At 41.1% G+C, this 19872-nt stretch overlaps 1 protein-coding gene and 1 pseudogene across 5 annotated transcripts; both read right to left on the bottom strand.

The window, feature by feature from the left end:
- The window catches only part of LOC117533570, a 60837-nt pseudogene extending 58464 nt beyond the window's left edge, over positions 1–2373 (bottom strand).
- Positions 2374–10327: 7954 nt separating this feature from the next.
- On the bottom strand, positions 10328–14155 carry LOC117533559. 5 transcript variants are annotated; one of them, XM_034197375.1, is made up of 5 exons: positions 14019–14155; positions 12521–12872; positions 12322–12478; positions 11406–11456; positions 10328–10989 (listed from the first exon to the last, which is right to left on the bottom strand). In XM_034197375.1, exons 2-5 carry the CDS (start codon positions 12848–12850, stop codon positions 10454–10456), a joined length of 1074 nt encoding a protein of 357 aa, XP_034053266.1. In that variant the 5' UTR covers positions 12851–12872; positions 14019–14155; the 3' UTR covers positions 10328–10453. The 5 variants fall into 5 exon arrangements, with proteins under 5 accessions (XP_034053266.1, XP_034053268.1, XP_034053269.1 ...); XM_034197377.1 differs by having other exon boundaries at positions 12539–12872; XM_034197378.1 differs by having other exon boundaries at positions 12322–12421; positions 12539–12872.
- Between the last annotated feature and the right edge of the window lie 5717 nt (positions 14156–19872).

The following is a 19872-nucleotide window of genomic DNA, read 5'->3' as shown; positions in this document are numbered from 1 at the left end:
TGACCGTGAGAACAGAAAAAAGAGAGTCAATCTTCTCAGTAAACACAGAGCTGAATCCAGATCAGATGCACGCTGAAGGCTCTTTTGCCCCTTTCACACCAGCGCTTTTCCAGCGCCGGCTCGGAGCTGGAGCCTGAAAAGCGCCGGTTTTTCCTGTTCACACCGCAGCGGCGCCGGCTCTTAGCTCCGGAATCCGGTTCACTTCCAGCTCCAAAAAATTGTCGGTCTAGAGGCAAGAGCTTCGGAGCTAAGAGGTGGCGTCGCTTACGTCTCTCTTACGTCGAGGCGTGCAGGAAACTAAACCCACCTCCCCTGAACATGGGTCGACTGTCATGCCTGCCTACAAGCAGTAGTGCTTATAAACACACTTTATAAAGTCAGGCAACACTAACCAGGCTTCGTGTGATTCTGTTTATTTGTACCTTACTTTGACCATCCGTTCATTGTTATTGATCATTGTGGAGAGAGGCAGACGTTTTGTTTTGTATTATAGCAGCTATCGGATGGAATCAATACATGGGCTGCACAGGTTGTCGTGTCCGACTATCACAAGTAGAATCATAATAAAAATACGCCGGTAAAATGAGCCTGTAGAAAACGGTTTATGCCACAATAGGATAGCAATAGCAAGTAGTCAGTTTAGCTTCGGTTGCTATGCTAACATCACCCATTTCATACCAGAGAAACTTTCATAACAGCGTTGTGATACCAAACAGCGTCAATTCAGACTGACACACATTCACTTAGGCTAAGGGGGACTGGGGATATGTATCAGCTGCTTGTGTGAGTCGGACAGTGAATACTTTAGAGCGGCCGCAGCAGTGTGAGCTAACCGAGAGCTAACGGAGGAGAATAAACTCCCGTGGAAGAGCAGCCAACACTGCAGCGGTCGGTAAATGCTGCAGAAACACATTAATAAACAATGAACCACGGCACTCTGGAGCAAAGTATAAGGTTGGAGAAGTCGTTATTCAATTTATTCTGGCTTCGTGTGATTAAAAGCAACACGATCATCGACCTGATGCAGTTCCCCGTTGTTGTTGTTGTTGTGAGCGCCGTAATGCCGTTGGGGAGCAAATCAGCGATGTAAACGGTGACGTCATGACGCAGCAGCGGCAGCACCAGTCGGGTGCTGGGCGGTGTGAACAGAGCGGGAGCAGAAAAGGGAAACCGGAGCTGAACCAGAAAAGCTCTAGCTCGGAGCTAGAAAGGGAAAAGCGCTGGTGTGAAAGCCGCATTTGAGCAGCTCTCACTGATCCTGCTGTTATGTTACATGTTTGTTGCTCATGTATTGTGTTTGTCTTATTTGTCTATGTTGATGTTACACATGGAGCTGCTGTGACGCAAGTCACATTTCAGACTTTATCTGACAGTTAAAGTATTATCGTATACAACAACGTTCTAACCTATATCTAACCATATTGTGCATTCATATTGTATATTTCAACACAGGTTGTGACCCTTCATTTGGGGATAGCAGTGTTAGGCATTTGTGAGGTGCAACAACATTAACCTTTCTGTTGGTCGCTTGTTAGCAGACCCTCCACGCGATAGCAGACTGAACAGGTACAGCAAGTGAGGGATCATTGTCCACTAGTAAATCAATTGCAGATGGGGTCGTGCTCGTGGATGTATACAAACAAAATAATAATGAATGGGTCGCGAAATATACTTTGGTGGCCGTTAAACCTGGGCGGCCCAAGTAACGTCTATGTGTGGGAAACCCTGGACTTGAATTTTGAATTGAGCCTCCCTTATAGATACCACCTCTTTACGCATTAGTGATGGGAATTCTGGCTCTTTTTAGTGAGTCGGATCATTTGGCTCGGCTCACTAAGAAGAGCCGGCTCTTTCGGCTCCCAAACGGCTCTTCATGTTACCACAGTTTACCAGAGCCTCAGTTTCTCCAGTTCACGCGCGTGCTCCACTAGCACCCCCCCGTCAAGGCTTGCCGGCAGTACACTTTGCTGGCGGTGAAAATAATCCCACCAGACTCCTTTGCCCCTCCAACAGAGGGATGTCCTTGTCCTTTTCGTAATTTCAAGCGATAACAACTCTTCTGGACGCCCTCGGCTCGAGTTCAGGGCGTTCCGAGCTAAATAAGGGCGTCAAATGACGGCAAGACGCCCGCCTGGCGGAAACGCTGGAATTAGGAATATATTGTGATGAAGTGCACACTGACCTGAGCTCCAGGGGTCTCCTTGTTCTCCTCCATGCTGCTGAAAATGATAGAAAGGTCAGATAGTTATTAACGATAAAAAGTTATTATTATTAAATCATTATTAATATAATACAAATATTTTTGATATAATTCTTCATAATCTGTGTAGCAACTTACATTCTAATTTACAGCTCAGTTTGTTCACTTTTATTTCATTAAAATGACTTTATCCACATAGAAAGTGACATTAATGGTTGTTTGAACCACGGTTATAACGCTATCTGTGTCATTAACTATTACTGAGTTAACACAGAAAAGCAAACATTAGCTAGTGAGACTGTTTAATGTACTCCATGTATACAGTATTTTCTGCATATTGTGTATTCTTTAGATACTCTAGTGCAGGGGTAACTACAATTCAACGAGGTCCAGTTAGAGAAAATGTCCCCGTGCAAAGTACGGAACTTCAAAATGTCTAACTTGCTTTATGAATTAGTGTGATATATATTGAAGTAGCCTGTAGCTTTATCAACGTCTGCATGTAATCAGCAACTGACTGCCAATCAAATAAAGAAAGTATAATTCAAAAATAACAATATTTATTGTAAATTAACATTGAACTCTACAGATATACAGTAAATACTGTGGATATGTGTAATGTTCCTCTCGGACTGCATTTAAAAATAAAATAGAGAAAATAAATAAAATAGCTTTTGAAAATATGTGCATCTTAAAAGTGCTTAATTTTAGATAAGTCAAATAAAGTGTAGCAGCAGCTTGAGTTTCCCTTTTTCTTTGTTAACCGTTTCACGTCATGACTTAACAGTTTCAGCCGATTATAGAACAATATCAGTCTTTACACATCATAACAATTGAACAGTTTTAAAGATTCTCTTTCTCTCTTATATTGCAGTCCCCCACTACCTTTTTTTATTCAGTGCGAGAATTGAGCTGGAGCTTGTCCTGCCAGGAGTTTGTAAATCTGGGCTGAAATGGTGTCAGGGCCATTCTCATACACATGCAGGTGCTCATTGGTTAGCCTGCCCTGCTTTAGTTTTAATCCTGGTCGACTGATCATATTGGGCTTATTTTTTGTGACCTCAGTTCTGACTTGAGAGGGAATGTTTGGTCAAACACTGTGTGTGTCAAAATTGAAATCCCCTATTAATGTATCGATTATAGGTCCGGGTAGGTCGGCGTCTGGGTCCGCCTGTTGCCGACCCCTGCTCTAGTGATATGTGTCCTGTGGGTAAACTTGCTGCTAATGCTTCATTTTTATTATATCTTATTGCATCTTTTAAATATGTTTAACTTGTCTAATGCCTGAAAACACTTCTGCTGTGACACAATCATTTCCAAGTTTAAGATAAATCATTATTTAAGTCAGGGATGCAAACTCATCAGGTATGAAAAAGGTGACAAGGAGCCGAGCCCCCCGACCCCACGGAATATCGGCTTTAAAATGAGGAATAACAGATGATTTTAGCAGTCAGAACAACTAAAGCAGCAGGTAATAATAACAGAAACGCCAAAGAGTCACATCTAATAGAAATATATAAAAGCATTTATTTTAATTGTGTAGCAGTCAGTTTATAATTTTGGCAGCACTGTTGAGCATTTTGAAAATGTATTTTCATGCCTCTGTGCAAGGCTTAGTCTTTCTATCTGTATAGCCACTGGTGTGAAGTAACTAAGTTCATAAACTCAACAAGTACTATACGTGGGTAGAAATTTGAGATACTTGTACTTTATTTAAGTATTTCAATGTTTTGCTAATTTGTTCTTCTACTCAACTACAGTTCAGAGGTACATGGTGTACTTCTACTCCACTACATGTATTTAATACCTTTAGTTACTTTACAGATCTGGATGAATGATGTGAAATCTAATCAAGTGTTAAATCAGACTTTAGTTCCACCTGGAGTAAATCCACCAGCTACCCTGCAGTATACAAAGTCATTCAAACTAGCTGCACCTTTACCAGCTTTGATAACACTTTAATGATCAATCATTATAAAACATATCATATATATTATTCTGAAATGGACCAATCTGCACAATGACTACTTTTACTGTCGCTACTTTCACTATATTTTGATGAGAATACTTTTCTACTTTTACTTGAGGAACATTTTGAATGCAGTACTTTTACTGTAACATAGTATTCCTCCAACCTGAGTACTTCTACTTTTACTCAAGTACAAGATCTGAGTACTTCTACTTTTACTCAAGTACAAGATCTGAGTACTTCTACTTTTACTCAAGTACAAGATCTGAGTACTTCTACTTTTACTCAAGTACAAGATCTGAGTGCTTCTACTTTTACTCAAGTACAAGACCTATACTTATACCACCTCCGTTTATAGCCTATGAAAAAAACTATTAGAAAACGAAGGCTAAAGCTAACGTTAGCAGATAGTGTTAATGTATAGCTCAACGATTCCTTAAATAATATTGTGACAGAAACATTTTTCAGTGCACATCACGCTCTGCCGCTCCGACAGGGAGCTCTGATCTGAACACCTGAACGCCCCGTTCTAACCGCTGTTCACCAGCGGTCCAGTCTGTGCCACTGTGACTCCGGACCACACAGTTAATATTAACGAACGCATCCGTAGGCAGGCCCGGACTGGCCATCGGGAGGACCGGGAGGTTTCCCGATGGCCTGGCCTGTTAAGTGGCCTGCTGGCCTGAGGATTATTTTTTGTATGTATGTATTGTGAACACAACGCTGCGCAAATGTGGGTCTGACTCTGCCTCACAGCGGGTGACTGGCTGTCTACATGATGTGGCCTGCCGACATGGCCACTTTCATACAGATCATACACTAAAGCCCTCGATTGGTCTCTGTGTGTCATTCAAGCTCGGGAGGGTTTGTGTATGTGTGTCACGAGCGAGCGAGAGAGAAAGCGCGCGCCCCGGTTACGTGTATTGTTGTTGTTAGCATCTGGTGCTAGCTAGCTGCGCTAACGGATATCATGAGCTGTCAACAAGGTGGAGGAGAGTCCTCTCCTGTCAGACTGAGAGACTGATAACTACAGCTCAGCCTCAGGTGAGGTAAAGTGTTTAGTTAACTTAGTCTAAGTTCTCTGTGGGTCTCAAACGGTTTGGTCACCATTTATGTAAACATATATTTCCATTTGAAGGGGGAGCAGTGTGCGAAAAAGTACACGTCCCACCGTCCGGGACGTGTTATTTACAATATCGGACAAGTAGATCTTTCAATTGACTTGTCCGGCGGACAAGTGACGTTTTTCGGCCTGATTTATTGACAAATTATTGATACATTCAGTTTACAAAAGGCAGAACTCATTCGCAAATTGTACGTGTCCGCCATTGTTCGTTTAGAAGTGTTAGTTTCGGTTCTGCTTGTCGATTCCTAAGGAAATGCATCTCGCCGCTTTCTGTACAGTTAGACGGGGCGGGAAGTGTAGCACAGTGGCAGGGTTGGGAAGCAAAACACGGTTCCGAGTAGGAACAAATAACAATTGTCCGGTACCGGGATTAATAAGAGTTGTGAGGACAGGAGGCGAGGCCGAGCCCCGCGGACTGCAGCTCTCTCTATGCTCCGTATCAGCTGATCGCTGCACGGTGCAGCTCAGCGTCTCTCTCTCTCTTTCTACACACAGCGGATCCGCTGCCCGTTTAACAGCCTCATCTTTGTCAAACTTTCTTATTTTCTTTCTCTAACACGTAATGAAGGTTATTAAGCGTTTTAACTCCTATGTTGTTAATATTGACCACCATTTCCTTTATGAAGTAAAGCAACCTCCCTGTCTGTGTCCTCACATCCCCGGACCCCCAGACTCAGAGGAGCACAGGGATGTCAGTATTGTTTATGAAGCAGGGTATAGAAAGTACATTATTGAAATGAAAATACTATTTATTTACTTTTACAAACAGTGAGCAGCTGCAGCATGTGTATTGCAGGACATGTGTAAGCGTATTTGAGTTGTAGAAAAGCGCTAGGCCTATACATCTAATGTGTCATTATTATTATTATTAGGTTATGTCCTATGTGTTGGACATGTGTGGTTGGACTTTGTCTCACAGGCAGGTTGCAGTGTAACATCAGAGGAGACTGGGCCAATTGTACATTCTCAAACTGCACCACTTAGAACTAACTAAACAATGCAGAGATTATTTTTATATAAATTGTATTCAATAACCGTAAGAAATGCAACAGTATGAAGTGATTTGTAAATAGGAATACAGATTTGACTTAATCTTTTCATAAATATATTTTTCTCCCAGTTTGACTTATTTTTACCCTCTCAAAGAACCGAAAATAACCAGAATCGTTCAAATCCAAACGATACCCAACCCTATGTGTGATGCAGTAAAATCTTACCGCTCACTTACGTTAGCGGTGTCGTAAAAACCGTGGGAAAATGTAAAATACGATGACGAATAAGAAGATTCCAGTGGCCCCAATTTTTGTCCATTCTGGACAAGTGAAAAATGTATTCGGACAAGTAAATTGCCAAACTCACTTGTCCATGGACAAGTACTCTCTAAAAACTTTTTCTCTCACTGGGGAGTGATTAGTAAAATATGGATGAATAATAAAACTAGGTGAAAAAAGTCAATATAAACTTTAAAAACATGGTGAGAGCTAAAACTAGTCAAAGAGGAGCAGGGGGAGAGGAGGGAGACAGGTGAGGCTGATTCAGGAGCCCAGACACGCTCACAACTATAAATGAACCAAAAACAAATAAATAAACAAGTTTCAATGTTTTTTCATATTGGATATGGTATGTTATTGGTTATGGCCATGTTCTTATGAATTTATGATTATTTAAATGTATACAGTTCTGTTTCATATGGGTGTAGTCTCTTTATTTGCACCAGATTGATGCATTTAAGTCCAACATTTAAACCTCTTACCGGGGGAGCATGCCCCCTGACCCCCCTAGAGGATTTGAGGTCCACCTCAACCTAAAATATGTTCACATGGATAGGTTCCTAAATAGATTTGCACTTTTTTTTAAATTAGTAACCCATGTCCATGTTTATTCTGGGGTAGTAGATTTAAAGTTTAGGGCTATCACTATGGGCAGCACTAATGGCACAAAAGAAAACTGGTAGTGGCCTGGCTGGGTGTATAATTCCCGGCCTGACTTATTGTCCCAGTCCGGCCCTGCCCGTAGGTAATGTAGCTGCTGAAGCTAAACCCTCATCGCGGAGCAGCAGCCTTATTATACATCCATGAGCAGAGCCGACAGGCAGGAAGACTCGAGCACACAACTCGCGCTTCATTATAATATATAAAAAAGAACACCATGCGTGTCATGATGGCACATAACAGCTCGCGGCCGCAGATTACTCCGGGTCCCAGACCCCCCCATGCCCCAAAAATATTTTTATTGCAGATCTACATGAATCACACAAACGACCTATTTTGGATTCAAAACGGCGAATTTCGCCGAAAGGTGACAAGTTTGCATCCCTGTTAAATAAAGTATATCTATTTATCTAATGAGCTAAACCGTCGCTTAGCGTTAGCTGCTAACTGAAGAACCCCATTCATTTCAATGGGAAAAATGCAACGTCACGGTGAATGGCGATGCTAATAAGCAAGTTAGCATATATTTAAAACCATATCTATGGTAAAGAGCACCAACCCAACAACTCAAACTGTCTTAAAGACAACTGGTGTAATAAATTACTAACATAAAGTCAGCTGAGCATTACAAATAAACTGTTACTCACCCAGAGCCGAACTGAAATAATAACTTTGGCTGTTAGTCAATAGCTGTTAGCCGATAGCTTTTAGACTTTACCTGTTAGCCGATGTTGGCGCACATTTCAAGTTTTTTTGTGAGTTTCTTTCTTCTAAGATTACAGCTGTTGTGTTAAATAAGATAACTTCTGATTCGTGATTAACTGTAAGCTAAGCTAACAGGTGTAAATACACTTAATGAAACCTCTGCAGGTGTTTAATCCACTCACCTCTTCTTCTACCTCTTCTTCTCTCGGATTTGTCGGATTGCAAACAACTTAAAAGGTGCATACCGCCACCCAGAGCCCTAGAGTTAGAGCCCACGTCACATCTTCAGTTTTGGCGGCAGTTCTCCTGTTTGTCTAGAAGTCTTCTCAGCAGGGCTCTATAAATAGAGAATTACGGCAGATATGTAATATTTAATGCAGCCGAACCGTGTATTACAATGCCGTTATGTGATGACTTTCAAAGAGAAAAGCAAGCACACTCGGAATAAAGTATTATTGTATTTTTAAAAAACGTTTTCAGATTTCACATCACATAAACACCAAATCCCAGCATGCATTGCGGATAACCATCCAATCATCGAGCTGAGGATCTTGCCTACGTCTGTTTCCGGTTTCGTTTAATGACCGATGTATTTTGTTATACACACATTCCTTCACATTTACATTTTAATGTGCATTAAAGTATTTCGTGAGGCCTTCTAACATGTTTTTTAAATATAACTACGGTTGTAGTTGAATAGTTTGTAAATGAACATGAACCGAAGCTGTTGCTTGGCAACTCAATCGCAAAACGTCACGTCCGTTAATTCTACATCCACACGCACGGATTAACATCGATTTAATACATTAATGTAGCCTTTGTTTCTGCTAAAAGAGGTGTCGACCAGAAAATCAAAATCGCCGTAATCGAGTGTGACTATTAAAAAATAAATCATTACGTCGGGGTAGCATTTGCTTGGTATTTCCGGTTATTTCTCCACTGGTTAACATGGGTTAACAATACCGTGTAGCTGTCACGTTTGAAGGGGACGAAATCGTGACATCTTCACGTCTCCCAGCATGGTAAATCGTCACATGTTCACGTCTTGCCGTGATACCGGGTTGAGCGAGTTATGTGAATTAAAATCCCCACACCATATTACTTTGTCTTGCAGTGTACCCCCAAGCATCCTCTAATATACTTTGATCTAATTTCCCACATGGATTATAATAATTTACTATATCTATAGGTCCTCTATCATTCCATACCCTTATAACTATTGCTTCATGATCTGTACTTACATGCATAACTTTATAATGTATACCACTCTGTATGAATGTTGCAACTCCTCCCCCTCTGCCAGAGTCCCTATCTCTTCTAACTGCAGTATATCCCTTCACAATAAAATCCAGTTGTGGTTTCAGCCATGTTTCCTGAATACAAAGAGCATTAGGTTTCTCTCCCAGGTTGTCAATATATTTTTTGAACTCTTGTCCATTTGCAATTAAACTTCTAGCATTCCACTGCAGTACAATTAACACCATCAGGATGATCCAGTCCATGTCTGAGGTTATTGGACGTCATCATTTAGGATATCTTTCACATTTTCCCAGTGCATCCCTTTCACATCAAGGTACTTTTCAGCTGATTTGACAATTATTTTGATCCTTTCATTCCGGCTTGTAGTCTGCGCTGAACAGTTGATAATCTCTGCCATCAATACAAACTTTTTCCGAAATAAGGTCTGAGTCCCACCGGAAGGGGAGGGACTTCGCCTCTCTATTGCTAGAGAGGTAAGGAACAAGTAAGCTCCTCTCTCTCCCTGTTCTTCTTCGTTCAAAACAACTTCAATGTGCAAACCACCACCTACTGTCCAATAGTGTTTTTTGTTTTGTTTTTTCCTCTTAAACTTCAGAAACGGCAATAAACAACCGTATTAACATTTGCATTGGAGGCATTTCATTATTTAGGTGAAACGTTTGTGCGTAAAGTTTTAAAAGATGCAGATAGTCTCTCCTTCATTGTGGCCCATTGATTATCGTTCCATGTGTTTTATAGATCTAATCTCATCCACCATCTTTGTTTGTGACGTAAAGGGTGAAAGAGTCACGTTTCTGAATCGGACACTCTGAGTGGATGCAGTCAGCCTCTCGTAGTCTGATTCAGAGGGTTCCCTGTCAGTAATTTCCTATCTCTATATTATTATTATTTATAATGATTATTATTATGTATTTATTTCAACAAGGACCATGCATAGGTGTGTGTTGTACAGTGTGTGTAGGTGTGTGTAACAAATTAATGTCTAAAACTCTTCCAAATGGACCCAGTTAATATATTAGAAAGCACAATATAATACTAGTATTGTAACACATTTTTATTAACATTTATAAAAATCAAATAATTAACAGTAACGCAGTGTATGTCTGCCTGTCTGCCTCTCTGTCTGTCTGTCTGCCTCTCTGTCTGTCTGTCTGTCTGTCCCTCTCTGTCTGTCTGTCCCTCTCTGTCTGTCTGTCTGTCTGTCTCTGTCCCTCTCTGTCTGTCTGTGAGAAAGACATGTCTTTGGCATTTTTGTAAACATTCTATGAATGCTTACAAAAATGCCAAAGAAATGTCTTTAAATAATTAAAGAGGACTTTTTTCCCCTCCACATTTAGGTGGACTCCATCCCCAGTAAAATAATTTTGAATAATCTGTCTGTGATGGAGAAACAGTTTTCCGGTAGGAAGGTGAATTGTGTCCTTCTTCCTCCGACACAATTCGTGGAACCTGCGGTTGGTGTCCCGCACCGTACCCATCGTCCTTTGGTTGTCCACCAGCCGGGGGAGGATAGAGCAGACGGCCACATAGAGAGGCTCTGCATGGCCGTGCTGGATCCGGTCAATGAGGGCCTCCATTTGTCCCACGATGGCTGCTGGGGACAGTCCGGAGGCCACATCATCGGTTCCGATGTGCACGACCACCAGCGCCTCCCCGGTCACCCGATCAAATTTCCAGGCGTGCTGCTCCAGGCTCCGCGCGAGGAATGTGTCTGGGTGGACATATGCAGCAGTCAGGTGTGGTATCTGCTCTTCAACACCCTGGCATATGGAGGCTGCGAGCAAGTACACTGGGAGCCCTACAAACACAGAACAACCGTTACTAAATAGTGTACACACAAAACCAGAGCTTCCCTTAGAAATGTTTTGTAGCCGGTTAACATCGACAAAATGAGAAAAAAGTGCAGGTCAAACGTCTTCTATGGCATTTATAGAGTTTTAAAAGAAATTGATAACGACTCTATATTAAACAATCTAATTATGCTAGATTAACTACATGATTCAAAAGTGTACAGTAACTTTGGATAATAAATGGAGCCTGTGTTTTCCTCTCTCCTGACAGCGCGTCAGTATCTCATGCAGCTGGCTGATCCAGAGTAATGAGTGAGCCGACAGTGAAGAATAAACATATTTATAATTAGTTTAGCTAGTTCCAGAGGTAGATAGAATAGCTAAGTGTGTTACTTCTAACTTAAACAATATTAAAGCAGCCTACCTTTTCTCACAGCGAAGGTCTTCTCTGCTGCAGTGTAACGCACAAGTTCATCTGAAAAGATCATTTTCAACCATTAGTTTAATAAATTCAATCATATTCTAACAGGCAGCGCTAAAGCAAGCACACAATGAATGAATAACAAGTAGCATTAATCTAAATTCGGCCATTTACCATAGGAATCCATTTTTTCTCTGTCGCTCTTGTCTTCATGCAGAATAAGAGGCAGAAGATGCAAATCCTGTTTAAATACTGCATCATTTTCAGCCAGACACAAGTATTAAAAAAAGCCAATCAAAAACAGCTATTAAAACTGGTTTTTTTCAAACTACTATTCAAATCTATAGACCTTTACCAGCCCTGAGCAGTTTACAACGAATCAAAAAGAAATACTGACGTTAATAAAAATAAAATGTCAAAGCAATTTATTAATGAAAATGCAATAGTTCCTTGAGTTTATATGAAGGCAGATTTTTGAAGCAGTTATTGGAAGTTTTGGGCGAAAGACTGTATTTTACAAGAGGCGTTTGAACGCATCATAGCTTCACTTCCTGTGAACGTTAGTTCTGTCATCGCATCAAACGAGTAAGTTGCTCTTCTTGACTTTAGCTTCGCAGCCTCTTCTTGTGCTTAGTTATGTATAGCATGAATATGATAATGTGTAGTTTATTTTGGCGCTATTGTCATGTTTAAGCAGATAAACCCTACAGCCCCCGTTAGCGGGGATACAGGTTTTTTTCGTCACGGAACTGTGTCTCAGAGCTTGTTCAAATGTAACAACCTATTAATGTGTCATACTCAGTTAACGGGAAGAAACTCAGCTAACTGACGAACTAAACTAATTAAGTTGTAATGTTGAATCTGTGCTCGTTTCCTCAGCCTGCATCAGTGAATATGAGCCTCAGAGACATCTACTCACCCTCTTCTATGACTCTGACCCCTCGTTCAGGCGGCGGTCCTTCAGCTTTAACGTCTTTGCTCTCCTTCACTTCTTTCTCCACCTTCACTTCTTTCTCCACCTTCACCTTCACTTCTTTCTCCACTTTCACTTCTATCTCCACCTTCACCAGCTCCTCCTTCACTTCTATCTCCACCTTCACTTCTTTCTCCACCTTTACCTTCACTTCTTTCTCCACTTTCACTTCTATCTCCACCTTCACCAGCTCCTCCTTCACTTCTTTCTTCTTCTTGCTCTTCACACCCTCCTCATCGTCGTCTTCGTCCTCTGAGCTGGAGACGTTGTAGAAGCGCTTCAGGTCCTCGGTGGAGGTTTGGTTGATGGGTCGGCCTCTCTTGTCCACTGTGTATTTCTCCGTGAAGCGCTTGTCGTGAAACATGGACTGGAAGCGCTTGTCGATCTTGCGTTCTCTCTCGGGCATCTCCCAAAACCTGGGGTCCTTCTGAACCCGGAGGAAACGCTCATCGCCGCCCTTCTTATTGGACGACATGGTGGCAAACTGAACGTGTCACCTGACCAATAGAGAAAGGACATATTGTTGGATTAGTCACATGGACAACAAGCACTACGCTTCTTTCTTATATCATGTGTATGAGCGTCTTTATCACAGAAGATTGTGTGTATTTAGTGCACCAAACGTTCAAGCTTATGATTATATAGCCGTACATTTAAGATGTTAGCATGTTTTAATACACATATCCTGAAGAGGTTATTGGAAAAAAAGTATTGATTTAGGTAATGGTGAAAACTAGACAACAGTGATTCAAGAACTGAAAATATATGTATGTTTCTATAAACCTTGTTATAACACAAGCTAGCTAGTATTGATTATCCTCTACAAACGGTTAATGTACTGAAGATTATTGAGACAATCAATTAACAGTTTAGGTCACTCCAGAACAACGTTTCTTAAACCTATGTTTTGCAGCTTTTAAATTGTACTGTTTTTAGAATTTGGTTTGGAAATAATTAAGCAGTCTTGCTTGTCATATGAGTTTTAAACACCCCTCTTTTACATTTAACAAAATAAACTATTACTTGAAGAAAATAAGGGGGGGAAAGGGTATATTCAGATTAACCTAAATAAAAGTAGCAATACCACAGTGTAAAAATGGTTTGTTAGAGGTGAAATCCTGCATTCAAATATACTTTAAATAACTGAAGTAAGAGTACTTGTTTTGCCCAAATCAGTATCATATATAATAGTATGCCTGCAACACTAGTAAAGAACACATTCATTACTAAAGTGTAGTACTTAACTAAATGTATTTAAACCACTGATAACGGTTAAAACAGTCATTAGGTATTACTGAAGCTGTGACTGGATTATTTTCACAAATAGAATTAAGGTTTCACAAATCTGAAACTGTGTTATAAAGAATCGTTAGACTCTGGGATAATCCAGTCCAAATAAATCTGCTATGCAGCGATTTAAGAGGTTCAAACACGGAGGATTGTTCGCTCAGCGCTGTAAATTCAGTTTCTGTCCACATGTAAACAATATGTCCGAAACACTGAATATGAACAGTAATGGCGGGAAAACCAGACAGCAGCTGACCAATACACACAACACTGAGCATGTATATGTAACAATATAATGATAAATGTGTTTGAAACATCGTTTATAAACAACAATAATCGTAAAACTGCAGCCATACCTCTCTGGTCTTCCACTACACGCGTTTTCCTCTTCTGTGCCCTTTCTATGTTCCCGCCTTTATATATACAGCCTATGGTTCCCGCCCTCGTTAGTAAGGAAAGCGAAGTGGGACAAAGGAGGGAAAACGCGCACGGAGAAATCATATGGCGATACTATGGAGAGGCGAAGTCACGCCCATCTACTTCCGGACCATGGGACCCCGGAAGCGAAACATTTACATTGAATTCAATGGAGAGAGAACACGTATCTTTTGATCCCGTTTGAATTGTGCCACGAACTACACATATAATCTTTGTCAATCTTAAACAATCATTTCCATGTCAAAAAAGTCACATTTTGTCTTAAAACTGCTGAAATATAAGACTATGAAAAATACGCTACTACAAAGACTACAAATCCCAAATCCCATTCTGGGTCGCGTAAGTGATGTCACAGGCATGCTCGGTGATTTATAATAAAACCCGTAATTAAAGCGAAGAAGAAGAAGATCTCATAACTGATTTATTCCCTCCAATAAATTATAGATCGCTAAAAATAAATTAACTTTTACAAGATGCCTGTGTGCTTTGTACCAGGTTGTAGTCATAAAAGTGATCATACCACTTGCTCCTTCTATCGATTCCCGTCTGATGAAAGGACCAGGAGTCGCTGGATCAGACATATCAGGTAATATCATAGGTAATATACATGTTGTGCATGTTCATGTGCATAGTCAAGTTAGCTACCTAGCTAGTAGCGACGAGTAGCGACGAGTAGCGACGAGTAGCGACGAGTAGCGACGAGTAGCGACGAGTAGCGACGAGTAGCGACGAGTAGCGACGAGTAGCGACGAGTAGCGACGAGTAGCGAGCACGTTAGTTAGCATTACATTACTTAGCCTTGTCATTTTTAGTAGCCTTACCATGAAGTTATTATTTTATTACATGAAGTAAACCAAAATGTTAAACAGTAACCAAACATGATGGTAAGTATTTCGTGAAACATTTGAAGAGTAGCCTACTGCGCCCTCCACCGGGTGCTAAGGAAGCAGTTCAGGGAGAGTCGAAGGCAGGCATGGAAATTTACATGACATTCTTCTGGACGTGTTTCATTGTGATGACAATCTGTTTGTTGGAAAGACAGTCGTTGTGTGCTTATTGAGAGAAAATTGTTAGAAGAGATAATTATTCAAAGTGTTGTTACTTTAAAGTGTTGTTACTGACCTTTTTCTCTTTTATTTTCTTTACCTCACCTGTAACTGCTGAGACGTTGAGGAACATGCACACTGACCTGCTCTGGCAACCTGATTTCCACTGTACGTAATAGTATTTGGTTCTGGTATATTATTTATATACATCAAAGGCACAATGCACCCCCCAGAGACACACATGTATTGAGTGTGATATTTTGCATAGGTCATGTGAAATCATCTTTACATACTAGAAAACTGTAGGAGCGGCAACTTGTTTTGAAATTGAATTTTTAATATCCGATAATAAAGTTGATCTGTTTTCTTTATTCTTCTCTCTTCCCAGCTCCATCCATCACCATTCTCTGTTCCTGCAGGTCCTGCTTGCTAATCAATGCTCATATTTTTTTACACAATTACAAATAAAGTCATTGTATTGTATGACATGAAGTTGTGCTTCATTCGGAGTCAATAATAAATTAATTCTGCCTTCAACTGCGCAATGATTGTGGACTGCACCGACATCCATGTAGCTGCCCCCCAGTAAGATGAACCAAGCAAAGAGGGTCACCATCATGCCCAAGGACATCCAGCTGGCCCGCCCGGAGAGAGGGCTTAGACTGACCTGAGAGCAGCACACCCAAACACAACGGCTCTTTTAAGAGCCACCTACAGTTTCAAAGAGTTGCAATCCTACGTTATTATAATGATTAAACTGGTTCATGTATCACTTAGTTTACTGAACCGTGTTGAATGAAAGAAATTAGTGAGGTAGTGGTTTACTGAAATTACAAAGACATTAATATATGAGTAACAGGTCAGTGTAAACACAAGCTTCTGTCAATTATGGATCATTCAAACTATTTATATAAAAATATGTAATAAAGTTCTAAAACAAGTATTCGGTATATTCCTTGATAGCTTTTGGAGAAGGTTGTTTTTAAGTTTACTAAAATCTATCGTTTCAACTGTTTCACTTTATAAAAAGGGAACAGGTGAGTAGAGCATCATTGAGTTTCTTATTCTGTCAGTAAATTATCCAAATGAATGTTTTTCATTATTTTAGTCAACCCTAAACAAATTGATTGTACCTTTTAATAATGACCTTACATGGTCGGCAAAGTTAAATTAACTTCAGAAAATCAAATCTGTTCTGAGAAAAAACTAATAAATGTTTAAAGATAGGAACTTGCCATCCCACTGAAAAACAGTCCGTAGAGATGTTAAGGCGTAGTTGTAGTTCAATCCAACGTTTCATTTGGATTCATTTGACAACAGTCAACTATTTTCATAAAGAATATATATATTTTTCAAAGTCAACTTTATTGTCAATCTTACTCAGTTTGTGTTTATAGACAGAGAGATCAAAAAGACGTTTAAATAAAATTATACAATTTACAGATATGTATACAAATATATATATCCTATATACACCATCATGTATAATGATGGTGTATGATGTAGAAGGAAGTGTGGTAGATAACAAGTAAATATAGAGTTACATACAGATCCATGTTACAGCAAAATATGGAATAACTCAGAAGCACGCAGTATAATAATAATTACATTCAACAATTAAATAACTGCTCAGCATCTCCACCACAATCCCAATCTGCTGTGTCCTGTTTTCCTCCCCCCTGCATAACACCCCATCACACATACGAAACACAACGCAGAGTCCGAGGGTGTTAAGAGTATGTTTATTGAAATGTCCTCCTCTCTACTGGCCAACACAGGGAGCATATGCTGGGTGTAGAATTTGTCCAGGAGGAGGAGATTTCCATGCCATGCAGGGTCTATGGGGAGGATGATCGCCTCCTTCGTGGTCCACACAACAAAGTAGCAGAGACTCCGGTCTGTGATATGCAGCTGCCCTTGGACTGGTGCCAGTATGGGTGATTCTCCTTGAGAATATATGACTCACCCTCCTCACGAAGACAGAAGGATGGTAACTGGACTGCCTCCGCAATGGTCATGTTCCTCTGGCTGTGTGGACACTTCACCTCCAGCAGGGCAGATGGCTGCACAAGTCCATCGGGTGATGCTCCCAAAACACCCGACTCACTCACAAAGAGACCAGACTCGATTCTAACACTGTCACTTGATAGGCCTCCACAAAAGCCTTCACCCCTTCGGCCTCGTTTACAACCCCCCAGTTGACAGTTGGCGATGTCTCTGGCCAGTGGGTTGTATGTCTCCTCTCGCTGTTGGTAAAGTTGAGACACCGGCTGGACTACTTTTTAAGTGCCAGGCTTCCTCCACTGGCACTCAACATCTGTGGAGCTGATCTGCCACATGGCAAATATTGCCAATGCTGCAGCGTGGCTGCATTTGTACATCCCCCCGTGCACAATCACAGACAGCGCTCTGCATCGCGCCATCGTCTCCCATGCAGATCTGTAAAAATAAAGTAAGTACCATTTGTTAGCATGCTATAATAGATTGAATGAGCAATAATACAAGGATGGTCCGGATCTGGGGGTGGGAGGGTTTATTTTTCCATAGTTGTGTCCTCTTGTCTGTTGTTATTGTTTGTTTTTTCTGTATTTTTTGTTGTATTGGTTGTGATTGTACATTGTATTTTTCTAAATGTGTATGAATACATTTTTGAAAAACATTTGATCAACAATAAAAAAGGATTTGGTCAGGATCTAGACTCAGTGTGTAGTTTATTAATTAATCAATGCTCTCTACATTAGGAAAACACATACCAGTGTACCAGAGGGAGTCACACACAGCTGTGCCTAGATAACCAAAATCCTTGAATCGACACACAGCAAATAAAGTCAAATGACACAACGAGAAAAAGGAGATCACACATACAGTATAGTCGATATAAAACTGTCCGCTTCAATATAAAGAGCAACTAAAACAAAACACGGGAGTGTACCTTGTTCTTGTGAACACTAATGTTATCCACAGCATACACAGAGACCACGAAGTTCTTAAGGAGAAAACTAGTTACTAAAACAAAACACGTTAGTGTACCTTGTTAGCTAATGTTAGCTAGCTGACATTAACGTTACACATTGCACTCATATTACTCACCGAAACCTTGTAAAGCCGGTCCCGCATGCTGGCTCTTACAGAACCGACTAACTCCCCTTTCATATAGGTACAGCTCTCAACGTGCCCAGACTTGTAGTGATTTTCACCTCGTAAAATACTTTTATTCTCATTCTGAAAGAATGTGGTGAAATGTGCTAACGTTTTCACCACGTTAGCACATTTTTCAGCCATATTTCAACATTTTTACGACGACGTCAGTCTTACAATAGCGTGGCCTAGCAACAGCTAAAGCCTGGTAGGCTACTGCTATTTAGCTAGTTGGTAGCAAAATGCCTCCGTTCTCTACAGATGACTTCCAGAAACTTATACAGAAGATGGCTGTGTTGGAAATGAAAATGCAACGGTTGGAAGTTAACGTGGAACTGAATGGACTATGTCGTGGGAATGACACGACTTTACCAGTGTTGCAAAATAATGGAGAAGGGTATGCTAACTCACAGCTAGTTAGCAGCTACAAGGATTCCAAGGAACAGGAGGGCTGTGTACCGGGTAATAAATCTACAAGTGGTAGTCCTCCCTGGAACTCTCTGGGTGCAAAGCCTAAGAGTAAATCATTTCCATGGGATTTGGGAGGACGGATAACAGGCAGAGCCCAGAGCTCCGAAATCTGTGATGCGACCGGCTGGCCTGCATTGTTATCACCCAGGAAGAGCGCCTCTTCAACCCCTATTCATACTAGGAAACAGCAGTGGACAGCTGCTAAAGGGAGAACTACAAACAATTCTCCTAAACCACCAAGTGTGCCAATCCAGAACAGATACGCTCCGCTGACCGAGAACCGGAGATCTGATGACCTGGATAACCTGTCCTCTTCACGCAGCAGGGTAAGGACCAATAGCTACTCCAAAAGTAAAAGGCTAGAGGGAAAGCTAACGACTGGGCCTGAAACTCTGATTGTGGGTGACTTTGCTGTAAGAGATGTAAAAGGTCTGTGTAATAAGAGCAACACCAAAGTACTCTGTTTTCCCAAGGATGTGGTCTCTGACTTGGCTGAGAAGATCCTGCATATTGGGGCTGAACATCCGACTGTGAAGAATGTGGTACTGCACATTGGAACAAATGATGTTGTGAAACAACAGTCAGAAGTGCTGAAAGAAGACTTTAAATGTTTGTTGGAAACTGCCAGCTCTCTAAATGCAGAGGTGTTCATCAGTGGCCCTCTACCGCCAGTCAAAAGAGGAGTGGAGAGATTCAGCAGATTGTTTACACTGAACACCTGGCTTTCAACGGCCTGTACTGACCATTCTGTTCATTTTATTGACAATTTTAACTTTTTCTGGGATCGCAGACATCTTTTCAAGGCAAATGGAGTTTGCCTGAACAAGTCAGGAGTGAAATTGTTTATCTCTAACATATTCAACTGCCTGCGTTATCAATCTGTTCCCTCTGCCAAGGACAAGCGGCAAGAGGAATCAAAACAGGAGAAAGACACAACACATCACGCAGAAAACCCTGAAGAATTATCACTGCACCCGCCTGAGGAATGTTCTGATTATGGGAGACCTATGAGACAAATGGAGGAGTCTCCACTGCCCGTCACCCCCTCCCCCCCTGTCAACGCCTTTGAGGATACTCCGTTCACCCTTTCACCCTCGCCCACCCTCCTGGAGATCGA

This window comes from Gymnodraco acuticeps, unplaced genomic scaffold (assembly GCF_902827175.1).
Source record: "Gymnodraco acuticeps unplaced genomic scaffold, fGymAcu1.1, whole genome shotgun sequence".
NCBI classification, from domain to species: domain Eukaryota; kingdom Metazoa; phylum Chordata; class Actinopteri; order Perciformes; family Bathydraconidae; genus Gymnodraco; species Gymnodraco acuticeps.
Note: the sequence above shows the minus strand (reverse complement) of the source record. Positions and strands in the feature narration are given on the sequence as shown.

Coding starts and splice junctions, on each gene's coding strand:
- LOC117533559 (XM_034197373.1), bottom strand. CDS start 12,850: ATGTCGTCCAATAAGAAGGGCGGCGATGAGCGTTTCCTCCGGGTTCAG. Junction 11,457..12,321: donor GGTCAGAGTCATAGAAGAGG/GTGAGTAGATGT, acceptor TGATCTTTTCAG/ATGAACTTGTGCGTTACACT. Junction 10,990..11,405: donor GACCTTCGCTGTGAGAAAAG/GTAGGCTGCTTT, acceptor CTGTGTTTGTAG/GGCTCCCAGTGTACTTGCTC.